General features: G+C 39.8%; 1 protein-coding gene across 2 annotated transcripts in view; it reads left to right on the top strand.

The window, feature by feature from the left end:
• The first annotated feature begins 230 nt into the window (after window positions 1-230).
• Window positions 231-13,795, top strand: part of NSUN7 (NOP2/Sun RNA methyltransferase family member 7) — a 53,714-nt gene continuing 40,149 nt past the window's right edge. The window contains exons 1-4 of one of the 2 annotated variants that reach the window (XM_043572798.1): window positions 231-344; window positions 810-1,214; window positions 11,108-11,166; window positions 11,773-11,903. In XM_043572798.1, coding sequence (XP_043428733.1) covers window positions 902-1,214; window positions 11,108-11,166; window positions 11,773-11,903 — 503 coding nt within the window. In that variant the 5' untranslated portion in view covers window positions 231-344; window positions 810-901. Of the gene's footprint in view, window positions 372-809; window positions 1,215-11,107; window positions 11,167-11,772; window positions 11,904-13,795 lie in introns of both variants that reach the window. The other variant, XM_043572799.1, reaches the window with a different exon arrangement.

The raw sequence follows: 13,795 nt of genomic DNA, 5'->3' as shown, positions 1-13,795 counted from the left end.
CGAAGCGATCCAACTGCGCAAAGGGTCTGGGGCTGGCGTCGCGGAACTCTGGAGGAAGAGCAAACTGGCCGGGTGAGAGGCGGACCGGCCAAGTCCCGCGGGAACGGCCCTCGGCTGCGTCAGGCCACGCTCCCGGTTGCCACGGAGACGGGGTCGCGGCCGGCCGGCCGGCCGACCGCGAGAGGTGGGAGAGGCCGACCCTTGCCCGGCCTGAGCCGTGGGTCCACCCGCGCCGCGCTCCACCCAGCTCCGCCGCGGCGTCCGCGAAGGGCCACTGAGCGTGACCTGGGGAGGCCAGAAGGCGCGCTCTGCTTTCGGGAACTGGAGCAAAGCGAGCGCCGGAGGTCGGGGCCCCCCGCACCCCGAACACGGTTGGTGGGTGAAGCTGCATTTAAGCCAGAACTGCCTTCCCGGGCCGCCGCCGGCGCCCCGCCGTCCGGGGCTTCCCGAGGGCTCTGTTCAGACACCGGCCTTCGGTGCCCCAAGTGCAACGGCTGCCGCGTCTCCGTCCCCGAAGCCCCGGGAAACATCCGCCCTCCTGGGTAGGGGGCGCCCGTGGGGCCGCAGACGCGGCTCGTGGGGAGCGCTACCCCCAAAGGGGCCTAGGGAAAAGTCGCTTGGGAGAGGATTCCCACCTCCCCTCTCTCTGAGTGTTGGGGACGTTTGGTTAGGTCTTGTACGGCCCCAAGCATGGGACGCTCGGATCCGCCAGTAGATGCCACCTTAGTCTTTCAGGCCACAACGAAATGAGCCACCAAGTGGGTCCCGCAGGAATAGTGATTTACCGAGATAACCTTTTATTTTCACAGAGACGATACTTAAGGTACAGGGAAAAACCATTTCCTGGAACATCTGAGTTGTAATTCGATCTTGAGTTACCGACGACAGTCAAGGGGCAAACATGCTTCGTGCCACGAGTGAACTGGAGTTTTCGAACGAAAAAAATACGGAGGAGATCTCCCAGCTCGCTTCCCTGGTGCTGTCAGGTGACACATCAACCGGCGAAAAAAACTCAACTGGTTTACCCGAAAAAACTGGCTATCCGGACTCCGTTTACATTATGGCAGCAAACATTTTTCAGGGTATTCGATTCGAAAAGTCGCCAGAGAAAGTCTTAATAAAGTATGGGAATGAACCCCTGCGGTCCTTGCCGGAGTCTGAGGATGAATCCTTTCAGCGTTCGTCCTATGAGCTGGCTTTCAGTGCTCTGAAGTGTGAGTAGTACCACTCTCAAGGATCGTCACTAAAATAAAATAATGAGAGAATTTGTGGAGCGCAGTCCCCTTCCCGCTCTCTGGTGCACACCAGGTTTTGTTTTCACATATTTGTGTAACTTTGGTCAGATGCATGTCAAGGAATTTGGAGAGTTCCAGTAAAACAAGCTCTTTCAGGCCAGAACTGTTTTTCACTGCAGATTCCCTGTGCCTAGGAGGGTGCCCGTCCTTAGATGGATGTAATGCACAGTCATTAAATTGAACAAGGGAACAATTCCATTAACAGGAAGAATAAGAGTCCACTGAAGGATCCAAGTACAGTTACCCCCCACCACCACCTTGGGTTATTTCTTGGCATTTTCTGTGTTTACCTCTTGTATATTAGTGTATGAACTTACACAATTATAAAAACCAGTAAGAGAGGAACAGAGATGGAGTAAGAAGCCAAGGTACAATATATTAAAAATGAATATCAAAATCAAATCAACCCAGATTAAGATGATCCCATTCATAGCCAATAGCCTAAATTTTGAGAGCTTATACATTTATTCCTCCAAATTTATTGGCTTTAGCCAATAGCCTAAATTTTGAGAGCTTATACATTTATTCCTTGAGATGCAGTGTTTCAGATTCGCTCAGTGGTGGTTAACTATCCACTTCTGTGTGTGGAGCTGACTCTAGGACAGAACCAAATACTGTTACTGTGAAAGCAAACAGTGGCAGGGTCTGGAGATCTTTGTTTTTGTACTAGCAATAAGCTTTAAAATAAGTTTAGAATCTTCTGATTCAGACACCACATTATCAATTGCTCGCCTGTCCCCTTTAAACTATAATGTTTATACTGGTTTGTAAAATGAGTGAATGTAGTTCCAAAAAGAAGTTCCAGAAATATTTGGAGTATTAACAGCATGGCTGAAATGATAAGCATATGGCTTCCTAAAGAGACACCTTGAAAAGGCAACACTAATTTGCATGCATTTCCTTAGTATTAGTACTTACTGGGCCTTCCACATTCTTGCACATAGGCACTTACCAGTTGTTTAGTTGAACTAAAATGCCCCGTTCATTACTTAGACATGAATATATATATTTTGGTAGTCTGCAGATACAAGGCAGCTCAACTCTGAAGCCAGAAATTTGTCAACATAGAGAAAAATTTGATGTCAAAAGGCATCTCTTTAATTTCCATTTCTTTGTTTTCTCCTGCTTGTGGATTTTTTTTCTTTTTAAATGTTTTAACCATTTTTTCTTTTCCAGTGTAATCTTTCACATTATTTCATCCATTCCTTCTATCTGCTTTGAAAAAATGTAGTTTAGAGACCAAAATGTTGCACTTTAGATAATGAGCCAAATGAACATTTCTACATTTTCTCCTTGTAACAATGAAAGGCAGACTGGGCCTCTATGTTAATTAGTTGGTATTTAATGTTAATGCCAAAATTCTATTACAGACAATTTGTTTTCCTAATGGAATATTGCGTCTTAGATTTAGGAATCAATACTAAAAACCTGAAATTATTTTGTATACAATTAATGCATTGACTAGATGGTCATGCTATAGTGATATGTACACTTGATTCTCTTTTTCTTCCTCTCAGTCTTTATTTCTGTTTTATGAAAGGGCTTTGTGACTATTTTATGTTTTTTAATGACCCAGAAAAATCCCATTAAGATAAAGTATTGTCATAGACCTTTACAAACCTGCCTTTGCTCGAAATGTTTGGTTTTTTTTAATTCTAATTCTAATCTAAGCTGGCTTTGGTTGTTTACGTGGTACAAATATTTTTTTCTTCTTAAAATAATAATATATTGCTTAAATTATTATCTGAATAATTTCTGAATGTTCAAATAAAATCAAACCAGAATTTCTAAATGTATTGGATTTCCAAGATAATTAAGAGCCTGATAGTTTGCTTTAAGACAGTGGGGGCTCTGTGCATTTCCCTGGTAGCTTCTGTATAATCAGTGTTCTACCAGTACTTTCACATGATATTTTATAAACTCATATTTGGCTTGGACCTTATAGGTTCAGAAAAGAAAACTCAGGATTTCTTCCCTGCAGTTTTTTTATAGGAGCAGTAAAGCTAAAAATGTTAATGTATAAACTAAAGAGAGCTTGGGTAATGATCCCTTTTATTGGTGAAGTTGTGAATAGGTGGTGTGTGTGTGTGTGTGTGTGTGTGCGCGCGCGCGTGTGTAGAAGTATAAGGAGAAGGAAAAATGACAGAAAATTCCTTCATTATATAAATGTTAAGTATACTCCTTTGGCTGTGTTTTCAGTATTTCAGTTTTATTGTTTACTCTTTTGTTGATGTCCTTTGTGTATAAGCTCTTTCAAAGGAGAGAATGTATTTATATCTGATTAACCTTTTGAAGGTTTAAAGGGCTCAGTATGTTTTTTTGAGGTGAAGACAGCCACGATTCCTGCTTTACTAAATAGCCCCAAAGTCAATTTTCTGTTAAAGAAGGTAATGAAGAGTAGCGGATTCCTTTTAAGTTTTATTTCTATCAAAGAAATAGAGTACTAGCAGCTAATTTGTTTTTTCAAAGAATCTCTGGATGTTTCAAGAATTCTAAATATTAAAAAAAAGAAAAGAAACTCTGGAAAATGATTTTTTTTTTTTATTAAAATTTTTTTTTTCAACGTTTATTTTTGGGACAGAGAGAGACAGAGCATGAACGGGGGAGGGGCAGAGAGAGAGGGAGACACAGAATCGGAAACAGGCTCCAGGCTCTGAGCCATCAGCCCAGAGCCTGACGCGGGGCTCGAACTCCCGGACCGCGAGATCGTGACCTGGCTGAAGTCGGACGCTTAACCGACTGCGCCACCCAGGCGCCCCCGGAAAATGATTTCTTAAGAAATAAACTAATGAACCACAAATAAAGAAAACAGAAAACTTGAAGAAAAAGATGTCCCTGAAATTGTTGGTATTATTCCTGGCTTAATTTGTTCTCCAACCTAAGTATATATAGTAGTTGGTGAACTTTCAGTCTCAGGAACTAACTGTGGCATTAGCCTGGCCATTTCAGAATCTTCTAACCTGTTAGTGAAAAACCTAGTAAATGCTTAATGTATGGTTTTATTATGACTTTGGTAATTAGTAATTGCAGGTGGGGTACGCAAGACCACCATCAGGGTCGGTGATTCACTGGAAGGACTTACAGAACTTATCACATCCGTTATGCTCATAGTTATAGTTTATTATAGTGAAAGGTTACTTAAAGTCAACACCAGAAAAAAGTGCATTGGACAGAGTCCAGGAGAGACCTGGTGCAAGTTTTCTACCGTTCTTTCCCAGCGGAGTCTGTGGACAATGCTTAATTCTCTTAGCAACGGTAGGACAACAGGAATGAAGTATTGTAGTATGTGAACGTAGTACTGAAGTATAGGAAAGCTCACCCAAGCCTTGCTGTCCAGGGTTTTTATTGGTGTCAATCATGTAGACAAAGAGTGACCTCGTGGCTGACCTTACTCAGTCTCTAGCTCTTCCAGAGGTCAAGCTGACACCATGTTGCCCACCAACGCCCGGTGTAAACACAGACACTGTCATCAGGCAAGCTATTCCAAAGGTTTATAGAAGTTATCTCCTCAGAGTGCCAAACCTTTCTTTGGAGTGTTCAGGGTTTGGCCATTCAGTCCTGCTTAGTTGATTTTTTTAAAGTTTATTTATTTATTTTGAGAGAGAGAGGGAGAGAGAATGAGCATGACTAGGGAAGGGGCAGAGAGGGAGGGAGAGCGAATCCCAAGCAGGCTCCGTGCTGACAACTCAGAGCCTGATGAGGGCTAGATCTCATGAGATCCTGACCTAAGCTGAAATCAAGCTTAAGCAACTGAGCCACCCAGGTGCCCCGTGCTGAGTTAATTCTTGATTGTATAGCGATTCATTAGAAAAATAATCTAGATCAATAACCTCTTAAGCTCTGGCTGTCATGTAAGAGGTAAATGCAATTTTCTTGAATGAAAATAATAATACCTTATATTTACATAGCTCTTTGTAATTGACAAAACAAAATATCATTTGCTACACCAGTTCTTTGAGACACAAGATTCTCATTTTGCGAATGAAAAAAATTGAGGGAAACTCAAGAAGAGATTAAATGATATACTAAGGAACCAAGCAGGAAGAAGGTTAAAAAGAGGAAGTATTTTATCTGATTGGAAAGGGTGGTAGAACAAGAAACCCCATCCCTAATCCTAGTTTTTTATGGTTCCATGTTGTTGTTGTTTTCTTTTTTTTATTTAAATTCTAACTAGTTAACATATATGATACAGTTGGTTTCAGGTATAGAATTTAGTGATTCATCACTTACATATAACACCTAGTGCTCATCACAAGTGCCCACCTTAATACCCATAACCCATTTAGCCCATCCCTTCACCCACCTTCCCTCCAGCAACCCTCAGTTTGTTCTCTATAGTTAAGAATCTGTTTTATGGTTTGCTTCTCTCTCCTTTTTTTTGTTTTCTATGTTCATCTGTTTTGTTTCTTAAATTTCACATATGAGTGAAATCATGTGGTATTTGTCTTTCTCTAACTGACTTATATTTTGCTTAGCATAATACCCTGTAGCTCCATTCATGTCATTGCAAATGGCAAGATTTAATTCTTTTTTTATGGCTGAATAATATTCCATTGCATATACATATATACACATGTATATGCATATATGCATCTATTTGCATATACAAATATATATATATATGTGTATGTATACACACACAAATATATATATATATATATACATATATATATATATATATATATATATATCACTTCTTCTTTATCCATTCATCAGTCAGTGGACATTTGGGTTCTTTCCATAGTTTGGCTATTTTGATAATGCTGCTATAAACATGAGGGTACATGTACCCCTTAAAATCTGTATTCTCGTATTCTTTGGGTAAATACCTAGTAGTACAATTGCTGGATCCTAGGGTAGCTCTATTTTTAACTTTCTAAGGAACCTCCATACTGTTCTCCAGAATAGCTGCACCAGTTTGCATTAGCACCAGCAGTGCAGGAGGGTTCCCCTTTGTCCGCATCCTTGCCAACATCTGTTGTTTCCTGTGTTGTTAATTTTAGCCATTTTGACAGGTGTGAGGTGGTATCTCATCATGGCTTTGATTTGTAATTCCCTGATGTTGAGTGATGTCAAACATCTTTTCGTGTGTCTGGTAGCCATCTGGATGTCTTCCTTGGAAAAAATGTCTATTCATATCTTCTGCCCATTTCTTAACTGGCGTATTTATTTTTGAGGTGTTGAGCTTGATAAATTTGGGTACTAATCCTTTATCAGATATGTCATTTGTCAATATCTTCTCCCATTCCATAGGCTGCCTTTTAGTTTTGTTGATTGTTTCCTTTGCTGTGCAGAAGCTTTTTTATCTTGATGAAGTACCAAAGTTTGTTTTTGCTTTTGTTTCCCTTGCTTCCAGCGATATATCTAATAAGAAGCTACTAAGGCTGAGGTCAATGAGGTTATTGCCTGTATTCTCTAGGATTTTGATGGTTTCATGTCTCACATTTAGGTGTTTCATCCATTTTGAATTTATTTTTGTGTATGGTAGAGAAAGTGGCCTGGTTTCTTTTGCATGTTGCTGTCCAGTTTTCCCAACGCCGTTTACTGAAGAGATTTTTTTCCATTGGATATTCTTTGTGCTTTGTCAAAGATTAGTTGACCATATAGTTGTGAGCCCATTTCTGGGTTTTCTATTCTGTTCCATTGATCTATGTACCTGTTTTTGCGCCAGTACCAATGACTACTGTCTTATGACTTTGTCATATAGCTTGAAGTCTAGAATTGTGCTGCCTCCAGCTTTGCTTTGCTTTTTCAGATTGCTTTGCTATTCAGGGTCTTTTGGGGTTCCCAACAAATTTTAGGATTTTTTTGTTCTAGCTCTGTGAAAACTGCTGGTGCTATTTTGATAGGGATTGCATTAAATGTGTAGATTGCTTTGGGCAGTTACAGGCTTTTCAACAATATTTGTTCTTCCAATCCATGGGCATGGAATGTTTTTCCATTTCTTTGTGTCATTTTCAATTTCTTTCATAAATGTTCTATATAGTGTACAAAGTACAGATCTTTTACCTCTTTGGTTAGGTTTATTCCTAGGTATCTTATGGTTTCTGATGCAGTTATGAATGGGATCAATTCATTGATTTCTCTTTCTGCTGCTTCATTATTGGCGTATAGAAATGCAACAGATTTCTGTACATTGATTTTATATCCTGCAACTTTGCTGAATTCACGTATAAGTTCTAGCAATATTTTGGTGGAGTCTCTTGGGTTTTCTACATAGAATATCATGTCATCTCCAAATAGTGAAAGTTTGACTACTTCCTTGCCAATTTGGATGCCTTTTATTTCTTTTTGTTCTCTGATTGCTGAGGGTAGGACTTCTAGTACTGTGTTAAATAACAACGGTGAGGGTGGACATCCCTGTCTTGTTCCTGACCATAGAGGGAAACCTCTCAGTTTTTCCCCATTGAGGTTGATATTAGCTGTGAGTCTTCCATATATATTTTATTTTCATTACATAATGATTTTGTATTTGGTGATGCCAGCTTCCTTTCCCTGGCATTTACTTCTCTGAAATATTCTTCCAAAATGTTAGTGGCTAGTCTTACTAGTTTTGCCAAAAAAAGATTTAAATAATTTTATTGTTTCCCTCATTCTACACACAAACAGCATCTATCTATATTGTATAATTATAGGAGGGCCTTGATAGTCTTTTATTTTTAGAGAGACAGAGCATGAGCAGGGGAGAGGCAGAGAGAGAGAGCGAGAGAGAGAGCTGGCCCCGGGCTGCAAGCTGTCAGCACAGAGCCCAACGCGGGGCTCAAACTCACAAACCGTGAGATCATGACCTGAGCCGAAATCAAGAGTCTGACACTTAACTGACTGAGCCACCCAGGGGCCCCAAGGCCTTGACATGCTTGAAGTGAAGATTCTAGAGGCCCCTCACATGAAGGAAACTCTATGAACACATAATAAAAATAGAGAGGAAGAACCTAGAGGAGAATCAAAAGAAGGGACATCTTACACCTTTCTTCCAGAATGGGAAGAATGACAAGATGGGCTCTGTGGATTTTGGGGGTCTAATAAATAGCACTCCTCCTTTACACTTGAATTTGGTCCCACTGAGAGAGGAAAAAATATAGATGTTTGGGGACATAGTTTTAGATCTCTAACCAAGTGGCTTGCAAATCCTTTACTATTGAGTTAGAGACTTCTCATCTAATCTATGACACAGCTGAAGAAGTGTAGACCTTTCTACTGCACTTCCTGCTGACACATGGCAGAAAATCTTTCCCTGGGGAAGGCCCTTCCTTATTGAAAACATGAAGAATGGAGGTTTAGAGTTCTCTTCAACAGACTAAAGAGAATAGCTTTAATTAGTGGGGGACAAGGAATAGTTCAAGTTAGTGTGCTGAACTAGATAGGATAGGCAAGGCTTACAGTCTTCAAGTAAATCCTGGTAACTCAAATTAGTCATTAACAATGTGTTCTGTATAGCCATTCTGGTTTGTTATAAGAGGAAGATGAAGAAAGGCAGGCTAATGTTTTGGTAATGAGCATGCACTTTGGTGCCAGACTGTCTGGGTTTGAATCCCTGATTTGCTACTTGCTGTGTGACTGTGACATCCTACTTACCCATTCTTTGTCTCATTTCTTAATCTATAAAACAGGGATAATGATGACACCTAATTCATAGGGTTGTTATGAGAGTTAATTGAATACCAAATGGAGCACTTAGAGCAAGGTGTAGCACATAGAAAGCACTATCTAAAATATACAGTTACCACTAATGTTGATATTACTATACGAGAATGTTACGTAAATTGTCGATATACAAAAGTAATGCATTCTGCACCATATCAAAGGCAGCCCAACGATGTTATCAGTTTTGACAAGACCCCCCCAAAGGATAAATGCAATGTTGGCAAAATCATCATTATTTTTTACATTCTGCCTCTCCTATTTCTTAGGAGCTAAGCGTCTCCATTGCTCAAAATTCTATAGCCTGTTGAGGTCTGTGGTCTCAGAACTCCTTTATTCTTATGATGACCAGATTTTCTGTGACAAAAATTTGGACCCGTGCTGAGAATCTCTGAAGTGGTTAGGAACTGGTTTGCTAGTACTTTAGGGTGCAAATGAAGCCTTATTTTCCTTATAAGTGAAATGGGGATATTGCCTTGTATAATACAGCCATAATTGGTGGCTCAAATATGGATTAGAACTCCCAAAGGATTTCCTGTGAAAATTGGAGTCTGTGCTCCCATTAGTCACTTCTTTTTTAGTTTTCCCATCCCCCAAATAAAAACTGAAATTCAAAAGTGTAGTGTGCCTATATAGTAGGTTTTCCACGAATGTTGAATGAATTGAAGCTAGCTAGCCTAGCTTTCTGCTCAACTGATTAAAACATTTATGGGGCACCTGGGTGGCTCAGTCGGATGAGCGTTCAACTTTGGTTCAGGTCATGAACTCACGGTTTGTGAGTTTGAGCCCCGCGTTGGGCTCTATGCTGACAGCTTGGAGCCTGGGGCCTGCTTTGGATTCTGTGTCTCCCTCTCTGCCCCTCCCCTACTCACGCTCTGCCTCTCTCTCTCTCAAAAGTAAATAAACGTTAAAAATTTAGAGAAAAATTGTTACATGGTCCATATATAGTTTTAAGTAGTCGTAACAAAAGGAACACTCATGCACACTGTGGAGGTTTTTCAATATGTCTACTTGTTTCCCTTTAGTACCTTTGCGGTTATCTCTCGGCCTGAATGTCTCTTCTCCCAGATCTTTCCATGGCTAACTCTTTGTCATTTGGGTCTTAGATTAAATGTCATCAATGTCTTCCCTAGTGAGTCCTACCAAATATTTCAGTAAGAAATAAGACCGATCTAACACAAACTCTTTGAAAGAGGAAGAGGGAACACTTCCCACCTGCTTTACAAGGCCAACATAACCTTGGTACCGACATTGACAAGGACATTATAAGAAAAGAAATGATAGACCAATATCCCTCATAAACATAAACATAGAATAAAACTAAATAAAATTTTAGCAAATTGAATCCAGCAACATATAAAAAGGATGCAATATTTATTTTTTTTATTTTTATTTTTTTTATTAAAATTTTTTTTTTCAACGTTTATTTATTTTTGGGACAGAGAGAGACAGAGCATGAACGGGGGAGGGGCAGAGAGAGAGGGAGACACAGAATCGGAAACAGGCTCCAGGCTCTGAGCCATCAGCCCAGAGCCCGACGCGGGGCTCGAACTCACGGACCGCGAGATCGTGACCTGGCTGAAGTCGGACGCTTAACCGACTGCGCCACCCAGGCGCCCCAAGGATGCAATATTTAAAATAGATCCTCTTAAATGTTTCTCAAAAGACGTAAATTAAAGGTTGGAATTCCTTTATTACTACTTTAGGTATTCAGATAATGCTCCTTTGACTAGGATATCATGTGAAGCCTGGGTCCTAATGGTCCTGGATTCATAAATACGACAAATATTCATCATGTCATTATAATTTGGGTCTTTGTCAAGAATTGAGATATATTTTAATTATGAAAGTAAAAGTAGTTGGTGACACTGTATAAAGTGTATTTTTTTAATATTTATTTATTTTGAGAGAGAGCGCGCCTGCGTGCATGTGCATGCACGTGAGTGAGGGAGGGGTGGAGAGAGAGGAAGAGAGAGAATCCCAAGCAGGCTCTGTGCTGTCAGACGTGGGGCTTGATCTCACAAACTGTGAGATCATGACCTGAACCAAAATCAAGAGTCAGATGCTTCACCGACCAAGCCACCCAGGTGCCCCTAAAGTGTATTTTGATTCCAAAGTTTTCATTTTCAGTTTTGGTATTCTCAGTAACAGACATTTTCCTTGTCTTGCAGTTCAAGATATTTTGGAAGCTATATTAATAGACAGCTGTATCTTCCCAAGTACCACAATAGTAAGTAAACAACTTTTTATATAATTAGCTGTCTCATGATTGTTATTCAGAAAGTATTAAAAAGCCTTTAGATTTAAATCCAACTAGTTTGCTTATTGCTGAGACCTTCAGAACACATCCTGAACTCTCTCCTACTTCTTTTTTTTTTTTTTTAATATTTTAACGTTTATTTATTTTTGAGACAGAGAGAGACAGAGCATGAATGGGGGAGGGGCAGAGAGAGAGGGAGACACAGAATCGGAAGCAGGCTCCAGGCTCTGAGCCATCAGCCCAGAGCCTGATGCGGGGCTCGAACTCACAGACCGTGAGGTCGTGACCTGAGCTGAAGTCGTACGCTTAACCGACTGAGCCACCCAGGCGCCCCACTCTCTCCTACTTCTAATACTGATCGTAGTCCTTTCATTGTGATGAACATACCAAATATTGTCTCTTTAAAATGGTTTATTTTTTATTGTTTTTTTTTCTATTTGCAAGTTCTCTACCAATACAACCAGGCTATGTAAAAATAGTTATATTTCTGTCCTCTCATGAAAACATAGTGGAATGGAAAATATTACTATAGATGTTGTTTGTATACTTTTCTTTATGTGTGTTTCCCCCTGGTAGCCAGATCATTTGAGCAGTCTTATTATTGTGATGCTGTATGATTTTCAAGACAGAAAATTTCAAGCTCGTTTCCTTTCTGATAATGAAGAACCCATAGCAGAAGTTCAAGAAGTAGAGAACCTTCTTAACAGGTAATTGTAAAAGTGCAAAGGATGTTTTCTATGAAATAATTATTAGTATTTTCATTGGTATATGGTATAATGTGTAGATAAGTTTCAGAAATTTATGGAGAAAATATATAAAAGTTCATGTGTCTTGAGTTCCTTTACAAACAGCCTTGAACAGGTTAAACATTCTGTTTAAAATCAAGTTGTTTTTGAAAGCTTGAACTGTAAGATCCAACTTGTAAGTATTTGGAAAATCATGAAAAATTCCTAGTAATGTTTAGCACATACATAAATTAAACTTCATTTGAAACACCTATTATTTATTTACTTACCTTTGTTTACAGCTCTTTAAAAAAAAAATCTAACGTGTATCAAATGAGAAAATTCCACTACTTGGGCAAATTAAAAAAAAAAAGCTTCAACATAGTTAAGAAAAACAAACATGTTTTAAATTTAAATTTGTTTTCTTTTTAGCCTAAATATTGGCAGAAACCTACCATGGGGATAATAATAGTACCTACCTAAAAAGGTCATCCGGAAAATTAATTAAACAAATGCATGCAAAATGCTTAGCTTAGAGCCACACACATGGTAGATGGTCAATAAATGTTAAGTGCTACTATGGTTAGGGCTTTTGTTATCGTGTTGTTGAACCTTAATGGAAAGCAGAATATAGCAACAACAACAATCTTGTAGGAAGATTTTTACCTAGTAAATAATCTGAAACAGTTATCAGTAGGATATCTGATTTTATATTGTTATGGGAAATCCAAGCAGTTTCATTTAAATTATTGAAGGCTGAGACCAGAGGATTAAGAACGGTGTAATAATAATAGCTTACATTTACTGAGCACTTAATATGTGTCAATCACTGTTGTAAGGAGCTCTTGTTAATAACAACATACGAGGAGGATACTGTTAGCAACCTGTATTTTGACACATGGAAAAACTGAGGCATAGACAGGTTACAGGAACCTACCTACCTATTGCTATAGATCGGAGAAGGGAGTAGCCAGATTCAAATTCAGGAAGGTGGATTCCAGAGTCCAAGTGTTAACCATTTATATGCTACTACTCCTTCCACTTAGGATAGTGAGGTTTGGTTGATGTACTCTGGAAGATTAAAGATAAGACACAGTCATATCTCATGTCAGATGTAGCCATAAGAAATTTTAAGACGGCAAACAGCAAGAGCATTCAGAGGTACATGCCCTCTGTGTTAGATAAGTAAGATCTCACCCCTGTTTACTGTGTGGGTTTTTGGGTAACCACCTCACTGCCCATCCCACTAGTGGGTAACCTGCCTCCAACCACAGGTGTCCAAGATGGGTACAAGTACATCAGAGAAAAATTGGTGGGGCAATATGCCATGGGACAGGCTCAAAGTTTCAGGTTTGCTGAGCTTCTCTCAGTTTCTGTTTGACTTAGCAGGACTCGGGAGACATTGATGGAAGCCCCATCTTAGTCTCGGTGAACCTAATGAGAGCTGAGTTTAGCCTGGGTCAGCCAGGAAAGCCATAGGGCTCTCACCAAGTAAGAAAGACCAGACTATGCTTTCAGCAGCTGCAGACTTTTAGCTGAATGCTAGCAAGACAGGTATGAATAGGACAAGCAAAGACCGTGGCTCAGGAGGCCAGAGGAACCAGAAGATCCTACTGTCTAAGGATTCCTGATTCCCCAGACTTTTCCCTTTCCCCATCATACCATGCTACCTCCTGCCTTGACACATACCGGTTACATTCTTGTGCAATAGTGTTTCCCCTTACACAAACCAATAAAGGCTTATATAATGCAAATCTTACTCACAAATTGATCGGTTTAACAAATTAACCAATTCATAGTATATTTAATTCATAAGATGCTATAGGAGAAATGCATGTATAGTGATTGAATTGCAGAGAATAGTAGAGCAGTAT

This window comes from Prionailurus bengalensis, chromosome B1, assembly GCF_016509475.1.
Source record: "Prionailurus bengalensis isolate Pbe53 chromosome B1, Fcat_Pben_1.1_paternal_pri, whole genome shotgun sequence".
Taxonomy (NCBI): Eukaryota; Metazoa; Chordata; class Mammalia; order Carnivora; family Felidae; genus Prionailurus; species Prionailurus bengalensis.
The sequence above is the reverse complement of the archived record's forward strand: the minus strand, read 5'-3'. Positions and strand labels throughout refer to the sequence as shown.